At 42.3% G+C, this 14215-nt stretch overlaps 1 protein-coding gene across 1 annotated transcript in view; it reads right to left on the bottom strand.

Annotated features, from left to right (window-relative positions):
- MCMDC2 (minichromosome maintenance domain containing 2) overlaps nucleotides 1-13904 on the bottom strand; it is a 38044-nt gene extending 24140 nt beyond the window's left edge. Inside the window, exon 1 of the mRNA XM_089654255.1 lies at nucleotides 13674-13904. Coding sequence (XP_089510381.1) covers nucleotides 13674-13779 — 106 coding nt within the window. The 5' untranslated portion in view covers nucleotides 13780-13904. The remainder of the gene's footprint in view (nucleotides 1-13673) is intronic.
- Nucleotides 13905-14215: the final 311 nt, after the last annotated feature.

Below are 14215 nucleotides of genomic sequence, written 5' to 3'. Positions count from 1 at the left end.
AATAAAAATGTAAACAGTAAATTAAAGAGATATATTACAAGGTGGCATGTGTCTTGTTGGACTTAAAGTATAATTAGTTTTAGTTTTGGATAGAGTGGAGCGGTATTAGAACACCATCAGTTTTATTGCTGTCTATGCCCCTATTAGGGAAATTCCTCTACTTGTCCTGTTTAACATTATTATTGAAAGTGAAAGCAAAAGAAAATCCCAAATTTTGGGTTGTCCCCAGAAAAATAAGAGAGGGGAAACCTTCCAATGGGGACACTAGTTCTGGTGATCTGGGGAAACCCAAGGAATTCCCTTAATTTGCAGGGATTTTCTTTCACTTCCTGTTTGGCTCTGGGACAGGAAGTGAAGGAAAATCTCCCCTATGGGACACAGATGGTGAAAACAATCTGACAGGGGTTATAACCCTTCCTTACTCTACCCAAAATGCAAAAAAAAAGTTTTGCCTATAGTTTCACTTTAACCCATAACATTTTAGAAAGTGGCTGAATTTCAGCTTTAAAGTAGCTGTTCAGCTTTAAAGTACTTTTAAAATATCGGTGTTTTTAGCTTAACACACTGAACACCATAAAATACACATCCCTCAGTAAAGTATTGTTTACCTTTCTTACCCCAGTACTTGCAGTTTAGAACTTTCAGTGCTGCTGGTTCCTTCTCTATTTGTGCTGCTTCTCTGTAATCCTGGTTTCATAGGAAAGATCTAACACTGGATAGTGCAGTCTGGAGACAGTCTGTAACTTGGAGGAGGAGGGAAAGGAGCTGCAAAGGGGGGTGGCTTGCTATCCTGGAGCTATGTCCCTTTATGCCAGGGTGGCTCCATACAAGTGTAAGGAGCACCCCTGAACAGGAAACCTGGGGAAGAAATCATGGCACCAGCTTAAACAGGGACATGGGCAAGGATTAAAAGATAAAGAAGCTGCATACTTATTAAGTGATTAACTCAGATGCTGAAAGTGCATAAAAAACTGAGGATTTAATATCACTTTAAAAGACTGTGAAATCAGCACTGTGCCTACATAGATCTCAGAGGTTTTTTTTGTTATTGTTGTTTTCATTTTTAAATTTTTAGTGTTTTCTGAAAAGCATTAGATGGCGACTGTTTTCATTTACTGGCAGCTAACTTGAGCTCTGATTTATAAGCCCCCTTCAAACTGGGGCGATGCACTATGACGCAGTAAAATACATGTTACTGCATGCTACAACAATGCACAGCAACGCTGTGACACCGCAGTGCACCGTTACAGTAGACAGCAACACACCTACAGTGCAGCATTGCTCATGGTGCGCATAATATAATGGGGACCTAAAGGAAACCTGTGCTGAGAGAAATACAAAGACTGCTATCGCTGAGAAAAATACAAAGACTGCTGTCTGGCAGGCATACCAGAGTTTTCAATGCTTTCTGGGACACTTGACGTAAAACAAGAATGCAGTTAAGTGAAGTTAGAATGGAGTCAGAACTGCAGATCTGCATAATTGTTTTTGGTCAGTGACCAAGAAGATTATAAAACCACAGAACCAGCATGTTAACAACCATGGGAACCCTGAAGACAAATGCTGAAGATAACTTAATGTGGAACTTTAGTCAGAAAATGAAATCCTGCTAGATCAGTTAAAGCTGGCTTGTTTTGCAGATATACAGTAGCTATGTAAAACATTAAAAATAGTGTCTATACTGTTTAACTGCTGGCCACATATACTTCAGGCTGGTGGCTCCCTTGTGCCAGATCACATACATGTACAGTACATGATTTGAAATTTCCGAGTAGGGGGTGAGGACGCCGCCTCAGCTCTACTGTCATTCAATACAGGAAAAGCCAATCAGCGAGTCCCAGCCAATGATTTAAGACCAGGACCTGCTGATCGGCTCAGTGAATGATAGAAAGATCCCAGTGTTGGTAAGCAACACAGGGCTCTCAACAGACAGCAGCAATGTGCTGTTTATTTTCTCCCTGCAAAGCAGGGAGTAAAAACTGGCACATTGCTTCGTAAAAACAGCACACAGTACACACTGTAAACAATGTTAGGCACACAGTTAACCCTTTGATTGCCCCTAAATGTTAACCCCTTCCCAGACAGTAACATTAGCACAGTGACAGTATGTAGTATTAGCACTGATCACTGTATTAGTGTCACTGGAGATGTCAGTGACAGTTAGTCAGTTCCCACAAAGTGTCAGTTAGTGTCAGATTGTCCACCACCCTATCAGAGTCCAACTATAAGTCTCTGATCACTGCCATTACTAGTATATATATATATACACAAAAAAATTCCATTATATATACCATCCTTTTAATAGATACTATAACTGTCACGCATTAATACACACGATTGTGTAAATTTTTTTATTGGATATGTTTTATAGCAGACAGTAAGCATTTTTGTTTTCAAAATGCTTAGTCTTTTTTTCATTTATATGTTAAAAAATAGAAAAAAAGAACAGTAGTGATCTATTAACACCAAAATAAAGCTTTGTTTGTGTGAAAAAATTATTTAAATTTAATTTGGGTACAGTGTTGCATGACCGCGTAATTACCAGTTAAAATATCACAGTGATAAATAACAAAAAATGTCCTGCTCACGAAGGCGGTCAAATCTTCTGGAGCTTAAGTGGTTAAAATCCAGTAATACACTGTGTCAGTTGCGCTTTATTTTTTTGCCACTGCTAAAATTCTAGGAGCAGAACTGCTGACAGCCTAAAAATTTATTGTTGTTCGGGGGCTCTGGACTTCAGCAAAATGTCAGCCTCTAGCAAGAAGAAACCGGAGGAATTTTGGAGGCAAGTTACAGCACACACTCATTTTGGTAGCATAATTATTAATGTGGAATTTATGTTCCTTGCTAAACAACATTATTTTTTATCAAGTTGTTATGGATAAAGTTCCATTTTAACAAAAGACCAGCACATTCTAGTATGCTTTCTCCCCACTAGATGTCAGCAACTGCTCATGTCACCATCCAAAATATGGCATTTGAACTAGTAAATGATTCAGAAAAAAGAAGATAGTAAGAGATGCAAATAACTTTGTTACAGATATGAATTTGATATTGGGGTTCTTGGGAAAATTAAACATATACATTAACATTTCAGTGGCTAAACTTTGCTTTCATATAATGTAAAGACTACAATCACACTTATGTATGCTGAGCTCACGCATTGTACCTGTAGTGCATGCACTGTCACTCATCCCTGTGGAAGAAGCACTGCTTGGAGGCAACCTACACAATGTAGCAAGCAGATTTTTTGACACAGTGAGTACATGCCATCCCACACCCTCCACTGCTAAGCTGCGAGTGGTAGCAGAAGGCCCTGTACAATTTTTTGATTCGCATAACACAGCGGCTAACTGGCTGGATCGCAATAACGGTGTCCACGTCCATCTCCTGCTTGACTCGGTACTGATTGGTGATTCCACTTTAAATTCAGCTGTTGTCTCGGGGCCCGGTAACAACCTGTGTCACATCTTTCCCACTGGACGTCCAGAAGAAGGATGCATCATCTGGGACTTCCTCATCGGTATGAGCATCTTCCAAGCGATAAACAGCCTACAATTTCTCTGGGGCACCAGACACTCAAGAAACATTCTTGCTATTCCTATATTCTCTCACTGCCCCATGAGTAGTCATAAAGTCGCTGTCCTCTCTTGGAACGTTTGTGGGTTACACGATCTAAAGAAGAGGACTGCTATTTTAAGTTTTATCTGCCATCAAAACTCTTTGATAGTACAGTCAGGTCCATAAATATTGGGACATGGACACAATTCTAACATTTTTGGCTCTATACACCACCACAATAGATTTGAAATTAAATGAACGAGATGTGCTTTAACTGCAGACTGTCAGCTTTAATTTGAGGGTATTTACATCCAAATCAGGTGAACGGTGTAGGAATTACAACAGTTTGCATATGTGCCCCCCACTTCTTAAGGGACCAAAAGTAATGGGACAGAATAATAATCATAAATCAAACTTTCACTTTTTAATACTTGGTTGCAAATCCTTTGCAGTCAATTACAGTCTGAAGTCTGGAATGCATAGACATCACCAGACGCTGGGTTTCATCCCTGGTGATGCTCTGCCAGGCCTCTACTGCAACTGTCTTCAGTTCCTGCTTGTTCTTGGGGCATTTTCCCTTCAGTTTTGTCTTCAGCAAGTGAAATGCATGCTCAATCGGATTCAGGTCAGGTGATTGACTTGGCCATTGCATAACATTCCACTTCTTTCCCTTAAAAAACTCTTTGGTTGCTTTTGCAGTATGCTTTGGGTCATTGTCCATCTGCACTGTGAAGCGGCGTCCAATGAGTTCTGAAGCATGCTAGCAATGCTAAAATTTATTACCCTCCACCATTTAACATGGAACTTGTGAAGTGTCTGTTTCGATTTGTAGCCGCTCATCCACAAACACCAATACTGATGGTGGGAGACTTCAATACTGTTTTGGATACCTGCTGTAAGGCTACCCGCTTTCCCCTTAACTATTTGCCTTGGCAATAGCCATTAGAGGGGATCCAGGCATTATGGGATTTTGTACAGGAGATCAGATTGAGAAAGTGGCATTATACGCTGATAACACCCTTCTGTTCCTAGGAGACATGTTGTCCTCCTTGGTGTGCCTAATGGCATTAATCACAGAATTTGGCCTCAACTGTACCATTGGCAATTGCTTAAAGATTTTTGAATGCTGAGTGAAGAATTCAGTCTACCCAACTCAATCTTCTTTCAATATTTACAACTTAGACATGCCATCTCAGCACAAGCAGAAAACCTCCTCATGGAATCTGGTTAACCCTACTCTATTTAATCAATTAGTGCTCTCCCCATCTAAGAAGGGTCAGATATCCCTTTTATATGGAGCACTGATACAACCGATATATAGGGTCTTATCCCTTAAATGCAGAGTGCAGTGGTCTAGGGACCTTAATTACATCTCAAGGAATGGTCAGCAATGCTCTCCAATGTTTCATCAGTATCTGTATCCTCCTTCCAAAAGCTCACTCAACTTTTCATATTTCATTGCACGTACCGCACCCCACAAACTATTTGGCATAAGAGAGACACCCCCCTATGTCCACTTTGTGCAGTAGAGAATGGTATCTTGATACATATGCTCTGGAAATGCCCGGAATTGGTGTCTCAGTAATTAAGCTGATTAATAATATTTTTTTCTCTCACTCTCCCTGTGGAGCTGAAATTATGTCTATTGGGATGGTTGGATAAGGAGAACTTTGAGCCTCTTACAGTGAAGGAAATAAGTATATGATCCCCTGCTGATTTTGAATGTTTGCCCACTCACAAAGAAATGATCAGTCTAAAAATCGAATGGTAGGTGCATTGTAACACAGAGACAGAATAGCAACAAAATATTCAAAAGAAATGCATGTCTAACAAATTATGCACTGATTTGCATGTTCATGAGGGAAATAAGTATTTGATCCCCTTCACAAAACATGACTTAGTACTTGGTGGCAAATCCCTGGTTGGCAATCACAGAATTCAGACGTTTCCTGTAGTTGGCCACTAGGTTTGCACACATCTTAGGAGGGATTTTGGCGCACTCCTCTTGGCAGATCCTCTCCAAGTCATTAAGGTTTGGTGGTTGACGTATGGCAACTCGAACTTTCAGCTCCCTCCACAGATATTCAATCGGATTAAGGTCTGGAGACTGGCTAGGCCACTCCAGGACCTTAATGTGTTTCTTGAGCCACTCCATTGTTGCCTTGGCCGTGGGTTTTGGGTCATTGTCATGCTGGAACACCCATCCACGACCCATTTTCAATGCCCTGGCTGAGGGAAGAAGTTTCTCACCCAAGATTTGACGGTACACTGCCCCGTCCATCGTCCCTTTGATGCGGTGCAGTTGTCCTGTCCCCTTAGCAGAAAAACACCCCCAAAGCAGAATGTTTCCACCACCATGTTTGACAGTTGGGATGGTGTTCTTGGGGTCATAAACAGCATTCCTCCTCCTCCAAACACGGTGAGTTGATGTCACGTACCTGATAGGAGACTGAAATTACAAGGTCGGCCTCACTTGTGTCACTAGCCCTGACCCCGCTGAGGTTGGAACAGATTGAGTCTAGGGACCAGGGGGACAAGAGCGCCTGAGGTGGTTGCTTGTGGCTCTTGCAGATGATGGCCTGAGAAGGCAGTGTATCCTCTGATTTGAGTATTGTAATAGCAGACAGAGCAGGTTCTGGATAATGCCTGATGTGCAGCAGAGCAGGTAGGTAGCCAGGACACAGCAGGGTCAAAGGAAGCCAAGGTCATCAACAGTCAGGCAGCAAGGTACAGAATCAGTAGGAGAAGCCAAAGTCAGGAGCAGAGCCGAAGTCAGGAACCAGGAGCAGGAGAGCAATCAGAGTCGGGTCAGGAACAAGTCGGGTCAGCACCAAAGGAATCACACAGGAACAGCAGGACACAGGGGGAGGCTGAAGACCAGTCAGCAGTGAATCATCATTGAGGTGCTCCTTAAATAGCCCGCCCAGCGCAGACAGGCGCACCTGGGTCCTAGTGCCTGCCAGTTCCGCCATTGGTGACAGGCGCGCCTGGGTCCTAGTGCCTGCCTGCCTGTATGCTTTGTCGGGATCCTGCGCCTGTGGAGATTCATGTGCTGCAGCGATCTTCTTGTTCCCTGACAGTTGAGTTGATGCCAAAGAGCTCGATTTTGGTCTCATCTGACCACAACACTTTCAACTAGTCCTCCTCTGTATCATTCAGATGTTCAATGGCAAACTTCAGATGGGTCTGGACATGTGCTTTCTTGAGCAGAGGGACCTTGCGGGCACTGCAGGATTTCAATCCTTGTAAGCGTAGTGTGTTACCAATTGTTTTCTTGGTGACTGTGGTCCCAGCTGCCTGGAGATCATTGACAAGATCCTCACATGTATTTCTGGGATGATTCCTCACTGTTCTCATGATCATTGACACTCCACGAGGTGATATCTTGCATGGTGCACCAGACCTAGGGAGACTGACAGTTGTTGTGTTTCTTCCATTTGCGAATGATTGCACCAAGTGTTGTCACCTTCTCACCAAGCTGCTTGGCGATAGTTTGGTAGCCCAGTCCAGCCTTGTGTAGGTCTACAGTCTTGTCCCTGACATCCTTGGAATGATCTTTGGTCTTTGCCATGGTGGAGAGTTTGGAATCTGATTGTTTGATTGCTCCTGTGGACAGATGTCTTTTATACAGGTAACAAAATGAGATTAGCAGCACTCCCTTTAAGAGACTGCTTCTAATCTCAGCTTGTTACCTGTATGAAAGACACCTGGTAGCCAGAAATCCTGCTGAATGATAGGGGACCAAATACTTATTTCCCTCATGAACATGCAAATCAGTGCATAATTTGTTACAGATGCATTTCTTTTGAATGTTTTGTTGCTATTCTGTCTCTCAGTGTTACAATACACCTACCATTTGATTGTTAGACTGATCATTTCTTTGTGAGTGGGCAAACATTAAAAATCAGCCGGGGATCAAATACTTATTTCCTTCACTGTAGATATATTGCTATTACCCATCTCTTATTTATGGCCAGGAAGATTATTGCACAAAAATGGTTGTCTTCGATCCCTCACTCCAAAGCATGTTGGGTTAAAGCACTTAACAAAATATTACACTGGGAGAAACTAGTCTTTCAGCATAGGAGTGCTGGTAAACTTACTAAACTCTGGGAGGTTTGGCTGAGTACTCTGGGCCTGGCACTGTTTCATTTGGTAAAAGATGGAATTCTGAGTAGAGGCTTACCTTCCAGCCTTGTGTCACACTTGGCAGAACTTTACTCCAGAAACCCCTGCATGGAAACGCCCATACTGTTAGGGAACAGTACGCCATTACCCTTCATACTTAGATTGGGTCTTATTGAGATTCCTGAGCATACTGTATCTCACATCAGTTACATATGGGGATGAGTGCCACTGTTACTGAGACAACAGGTTAAGAGCAGATTAGTTAGAGTTCGTGTTTCATTGAGCTTTTTTTTTTTTTTTTTTTTTAGGATTGTCAAAGTCATTATTGCTTCAGAGTAAAATATTTATACAGGTAAATGAATCACAAGTGTGCTATATATCATAATGTGGAAGTCCTGATTGATGACCCTATACATGCATTTGCATGATATGGAGAGTTTGATTGACATTCTGTTTTCTCTCCTGTTCTTTTGTTTTTTTCTCTTTTTATCTTCACTGTTTTTCATTTTTTTACTTGAGTTTTGTATAGAAAAGTCAAATTGAAAATGAAACTTGTTGGTTATCTGATTAAAAAATAAAAATGTAATTCTTTTCCAATTCATTAACTCAGCAGGTCAGACTTGTTCAAGAGGGTATTTGTCATGATTACTTTCAATATACATTGTGCTGTTCATAAGAAACATTCAATTTTGTTGTGAGAAACATTCTTCTGCATTCTTTTCTTAAGCAGACCTACGTTGTATATTACTTAACGAAGACTTAAAGTCCAATTGCCGTCCCTACACCTTCTGTGAATTTCAGCCACTTTCAACCCTAATCTATCCAGTCATTCTCCTTAGCAAGTTTGCTTTAACACTGAGGGCATTTTGAAGCACCTTTGCATTAAAAAGAGCGCAAGAAAAGCTGAAGAAAAATGCTTCCCTATATATATATATACAGGGCTTTTTTTCAGAGAATAGGTGCTGGAACTTGCCCTTTTTGAGTAACTCATTGTCTCGGCCTCACCCACCTCTGAGCACCATCCCTTGGTTTTACCCCCTACCCAACTTCCAGTACTGTCCGTTTTAGAGAATACAGAACTATGTATCATTTTGTGGTACTAAGTAATTTGTATGGAAAAGCAGTAAAATAGATCTCCTATAGCCAGAAACAATATACTCCCCCTCCCCCCTATGACAATAGGTCTACCCAGCAACAAAGGATCACCTGCACCAAATTACCCCCTCAGCAACAATAGACCCCTGACTCCAGCAACAGATCTCCCAGCAGCCAGCATCAATAGATCCCTGTCATTAAGCAACAATAGACCCTGCCCTCAATAATAGATCCCTTTCAGTAACAATTTGCCCCCCCAGTAATATAAGACCTACCAAGAGCAACAATAAATCCACCACCAACAACAATAGACCCTCCCTGCAAAAATAGAATAGATCCCCTCCAGGAACAATAGATCTATCAGCAGTCAGCATCAATAGACCCTCCTGTACAGCACTCCTTGACATTACATACATTAAGTGCTGGGGATGCTGGAACTGCGTTCCCGCACGTTTCCGCTGACAAAAAGCCTTGCGTCTATGTATGTGTTCACACTGGTCCGCTTCCGCTGCAATGTAAAAAACCCTGCTTGCCCCAATGTTGGGCATATTTGATCAGTTTAAATGCACTAAAATTGCACCACCCCATTGAAATGTGTTGAAAATGTGGCAAAAACGCACCTGTGTTGCTTTTTCTTTGCAGTTTTTTGTCACATGTCCGGTGAAAAATGCACTGGAATTGCAGTAAAATTGTGGGAAAAACACATATGCATTTTTACCATGATTTTGCTACGGATCAGTGTGAAAGTGCCCCTAACCATTAATAATATTTTATTACACTCTACATCCCCTGACATCCTTCAAGCGGTATTAAACCCATAACCAAAAATGTAATATTTTGCAGCTTACCAATCCTCAGATATGGTGGCTGAATTAGTTTTATTTTTGTCTTACGTGTCTGCATTCTGGATGAAGAAGTAAAGCAGACACCTATGGACAGCAGCATTGTCAGTACAAGGAGAGGGTAGTGTTACGCTGGCCATACATAGGTCAGTATTTTTTTCATTCAATCACCAGGTTGAATGAAAAAATTGACCCAGTTCCTCCATCCACACATTTGAAGCAGATGGGGAGTCCTCCCCACTGTGTCATTGTTTTCTGACAGCAGAGAGACTCCCCTGCCAACAGTATACAGATCAGCACTGCACCCTATTACCTTCAGTACTGACCGAGCAAAAAAATTCCAACAGGGTTGATTGGTAGATCGACTTCTGTTCAGCAACAGTAGCCACACATGGATCTCTATAGCCACCCACTTTCACCTACAAGCCAGTAGCCTACTGAGAAAGGTAAAAGCAAGCTCATGTCTGCCACTGCATGTTCAGCAAATGCAGAGTTGTCCTGCTGTAATCTGCCATTCCGACACCAAACACTGGGTCCTGCTCTACCATCTTCTTTGTTTGTGGCTACAAAAACCCAGAATTGACACCTGGATCCCCGATGATGCATCACAATGTGACGTGAGCATCTCAGAAACCATCAGGCAGCTGAGGTACATCACTCTTGCCTAGGTGACAATACTAAATGTGGCAGCAGCTTAGATGAAAAAAGGTATTTATGAAAAGAGAAGTATGGAATATGGAATTATGGAAAGTGGGAGAGGAGGGTGAAGGTCTGCTTTAACCAGTTCCCCGCCTCCGTATAGCAGAAGTACTGCTACAGGGCGGCAGGGCTGCTCAAAATCACGTGTATATATACATGATTCTGAATTTCCGGATAGGGGGCAGGGGCCATTGCCGACTACAGCTGTTGATCACCACGTTCCAGTCGGAGATTCCCCGCCGTCACCCAGCAATTGCTGAGGAACAGTGACAGGGGAGAAGTCTGTATGTAAACAACACTGATCTCTCCCCAAACAGCACCAACATGCTGCTTTGTATTGCTCTTCATAGCAGAGCAATACAAAGCAGTATGTTTCCCTAGTAGAACACACACTGCACACACAGTAAAACAGCACACAGTTAACCCTTTGATTGCCCCACATGTTAACCCCTTCCTGCCCAGTGCCATTAGTATAGTGTGTGCTTTTTATTAACACTGATCACTGTATTAGTGTCACTCGCGATGTCAGTGGCCATTAGTTCCCTCCCAGTGTCAGAATGCCTGCCGCAGTCCCGCTATACGTTGCTGATCGCCGCCACTAGTATTAAAAAAATAAAAAATAAAAATTCCAGTATATAGACCGCCATTTGTAGATTCTACAACTTTCACGTAAACCAATTAATTTACACGTATTGGGATTTTTTTTTAGCAAAGACATGTAGCAGAATACATTTTGACCTAAATTTATGACAAAATTAGATTTTACACAGCAGCATTTCCTTGCTGGCAGGAGAGAGACCTGTGTTGTTTACACACAGCTCACAGGTCTCTCCTCTGTCAGTTTTACTCGGAGATCACTGAGTGCCGGGGGGAATCTCCGACCGGGACCCAGTGATTGACATCCGTAGCCACGTACCTGGAAATGCAAATCACGTGTAAATATACGTGATTTTGCACAGCCCTGCCACCCTGTAGCAGTAGTTCTACTATAGGGCGGCAGGCAAGTGGTTAAAAACATTGTTACAGAACTGCTGAAGCAGCCCACAGATTATACCAACTACTTTCCTTCCACCATGGGTTGAAGAAAAGAGAATTGTTTGCTTCCCCCATCAACAGTTAGTGTTGAGGGGGAAATCCCTACTGCAGGGCTATTGTGTTTTACCAGTGGGGATCCTTCCCTGCCGGCAAAACACAATGATAACTGCTGATGGCTATAAGAAAAATCTGACAGGCTCATTGTCCTGAAGTCAATGCATCAACTTTAGTACAACCAGCCTACCCATAGATGGATTGAATCTCTGGCAGTCCCTGCTGAACTGACAAGATTTGATCCATCTTAAGTCTTCAAACACGTACAAGATACATTTTTTATCCATGACCCACTCAAAAGAATATTGATAGAATCTGGGCAAGAAAACAAGGGAACTTCTGCACTTTGAGAGACAAAACTCACAAAACTGGAGAAACTGAACATTACTGGAACATTATACTGTAAGACATAAGCATGCCAGAAGAAGAAATACAGTTTGGGAAAAATATGTGTGTCAGGGAAAAAATCTCAAAAGCACAAAATAAGTCCTATTTTTGGTGTGCTCCAGATTTCCAGCATGTTCTAGATTTCCAGTGTGTTCTAGAATTTCACCGTGTTCTTGATTTCCAGCGTGTTCTAGGCCCCTTTCACATGGGCATTCCGTGTTTTTCATCAGTTCAGTCAAATTTTTTCCAGGAAAAAATGGATCAGTTTACATCTCTTTTTCATCAGTTTTTCATCAGTTTACATCTGTTTTCAATCCTTTTTTCATCCGTTTTCATCTGTTTGCATCCATTTTTCGTTCGTTTACATCTATTTTTCGTCCATTCTGTTTTTTTTTTTCAAAACAATGGATGTTAACTACTTCCCGACCGCCCTATAGCCAATATATTGCTACAGGGCAGCACGGGTGCACAAAATCATGTATATATACGCGTGCCCTACCCGTGCCACCATTCGCGGCCAAGGCTGTCAATCACCGGGTCCCGGCTGGTGATTACTCACTGTGCCTGGTGATTGCTGAGCATCTCCAAAGAGAAGGAGACCTGTTTCTAGCATGTTCTAGATTTCCAGCGTATTCTAGATTTCCAGTGTGTTCTAGAATTCCAGCGGGCTGTAGATTTCCAGTGTGTTGTAGATTTCCAATGTGTTATAGATTTCCAACGTGTTGTAGATTTCCAGCATGTTGTACAGGGGCGGACTGACAACTGATGGGGCCCCCGGGCAATAGGGGATTATGGGGCCCCTGTGTCCTTGCCCAAACTCAAAAAAGCCTATGAAAAAGGTACCAGGGGCATGTCATGGGGCCCCCTACTGACCCCGGGCCCTCGGGCAGTGCCCGAGTTTCCAAATGGTCAGTCCGCCCCTGATGTTGTAGATTTCCAGCATGTTCTAAATTTCCAGCGTGCTGTAGATTTCCAGCGTATTCTAGACTTTCAGTGTGTTCTAGATCTCCAGCGTGCTGTACAATTCCAGTGTGTTTTAGATTTATAGTGTGTTCTAGATTTCCAGCATACTGTAGATTTCCAACGTGTTCTAGATTTCCATCATGATCAAGATGTCTGGCATGTTTTAGATTTCCAGTGTGTTCTAGAGTTCCAGCGTGCTGGAGATTTCCAACATGTTCTAGATTTTCAAACACTCCCTGTGATTTTTATGCTCAGTATTTTCTTATTCCTATCCCCCTGAATTCCTCCTGCCAGCTTTCTTTCATGAATCTCATCTACACAGAAATATCATTAGCAATGAAGGATTCAAATAAGAATTAAAAAGTTTCCTTAGCAGCATTTCTTGGAAAATGTTTTCACTTTTTTTTTATTTTGTATTGTTTCTGTTGTATTAAGGAGCATCTAAAGCAAAACGGCTTTGTTTTACTTCTAATGTAGATGGAGTGGTGATGGGATAAAACCTCTGTCAGGTTTTAACTGCTGTGAGTGTCCTCGTTAGGGATATTCACCATATTTGACCTGGCAAAGTTCTGAGTTGTCAGCAGTACAGCAATAGAGTGCAATCCTCTAATGTGGGAATGTTTGTTCTGGAGACAACTGCTTCAGCAAAATTGTCTTCACTTTGGAGAGATTTCCTTTCACTTCATGTTCTATGCACTGGGACACAGTTGGCAAGAAAAGGTGTATTAATCCCCCCCCTGCTATACAAAATAAAAAGATAAAGTTTTGACTTTAGACATACTTTACTGACACTGGGAAGCCATGCCTGTGTGCATGGAGGATATGAATACAGAACAGACGCTTACAGAACAAACATAATCTCTCTTAAATGTTTGTGGAAAATGATGCGTCCATTTCTGTTGTATTTACCATTGTATCTCTTGCAGTCCTCCATAAATTTCTCCAGTCCACCACTCCTGTCCATGTAGATGAGAGCCGCCTGCCTCATGAGGTTCACATTTGGGGCCTGGCTCATGGCTGCCGTCCTGCCGCCTCTCCTCACTCCCTGTCAGTCACACAGCTGTTCTCCTCACACACAAGATTTGGCGGGAAACAGGTCAAGCAGCCAGCCTTCACCTCAGGCTGTATGGTACTGTCTGTGGTACCTCAGAGGAAAAGAGAGGTCATTTATTATCTCTTAGCAGTCACAAAAAAAAGCAATAAAAACAATCATAAAAAGCAATCTATGTACTACAGCGTTCATAAAATATACATATATTTAGTGGCAAAAAAAAAAAGAAATGTGTTTTGAGAAAGAGGCTGTCAGGAGCCGACTGGTGGTAGCCTCTAGCGACCCACTGGCCGGTGTCCCTTAGGGCACGGAGTCTAAGCCTTAGTCTGCTGGTTCATCAGAGCCCCTGATGGTGGGGATGGACTTGAAGCAGCCTGAGACCAGGTCGCGACCCCCGAGT

Source organism: Staurois parvus, unplaced genomic scaffold (assembly GCF_062004578.1).
Source record: "Staurois parvus isolate SC_StPar_1 unplaced genomic scaffold, SC_StPar_1.0 ptg000748l, whole genome shotgun sequence".
NCBI classification, from domain to species: Eukaryota; Metazoa; Chordata; class Amphibia; order Anura; family Ranidae; genus Staurois; species Staurois parvus.
Note: the sequence above shows the minus strand (reverse complement) of the source record. Positions and strands in the feature narration are given on the sequence as shown.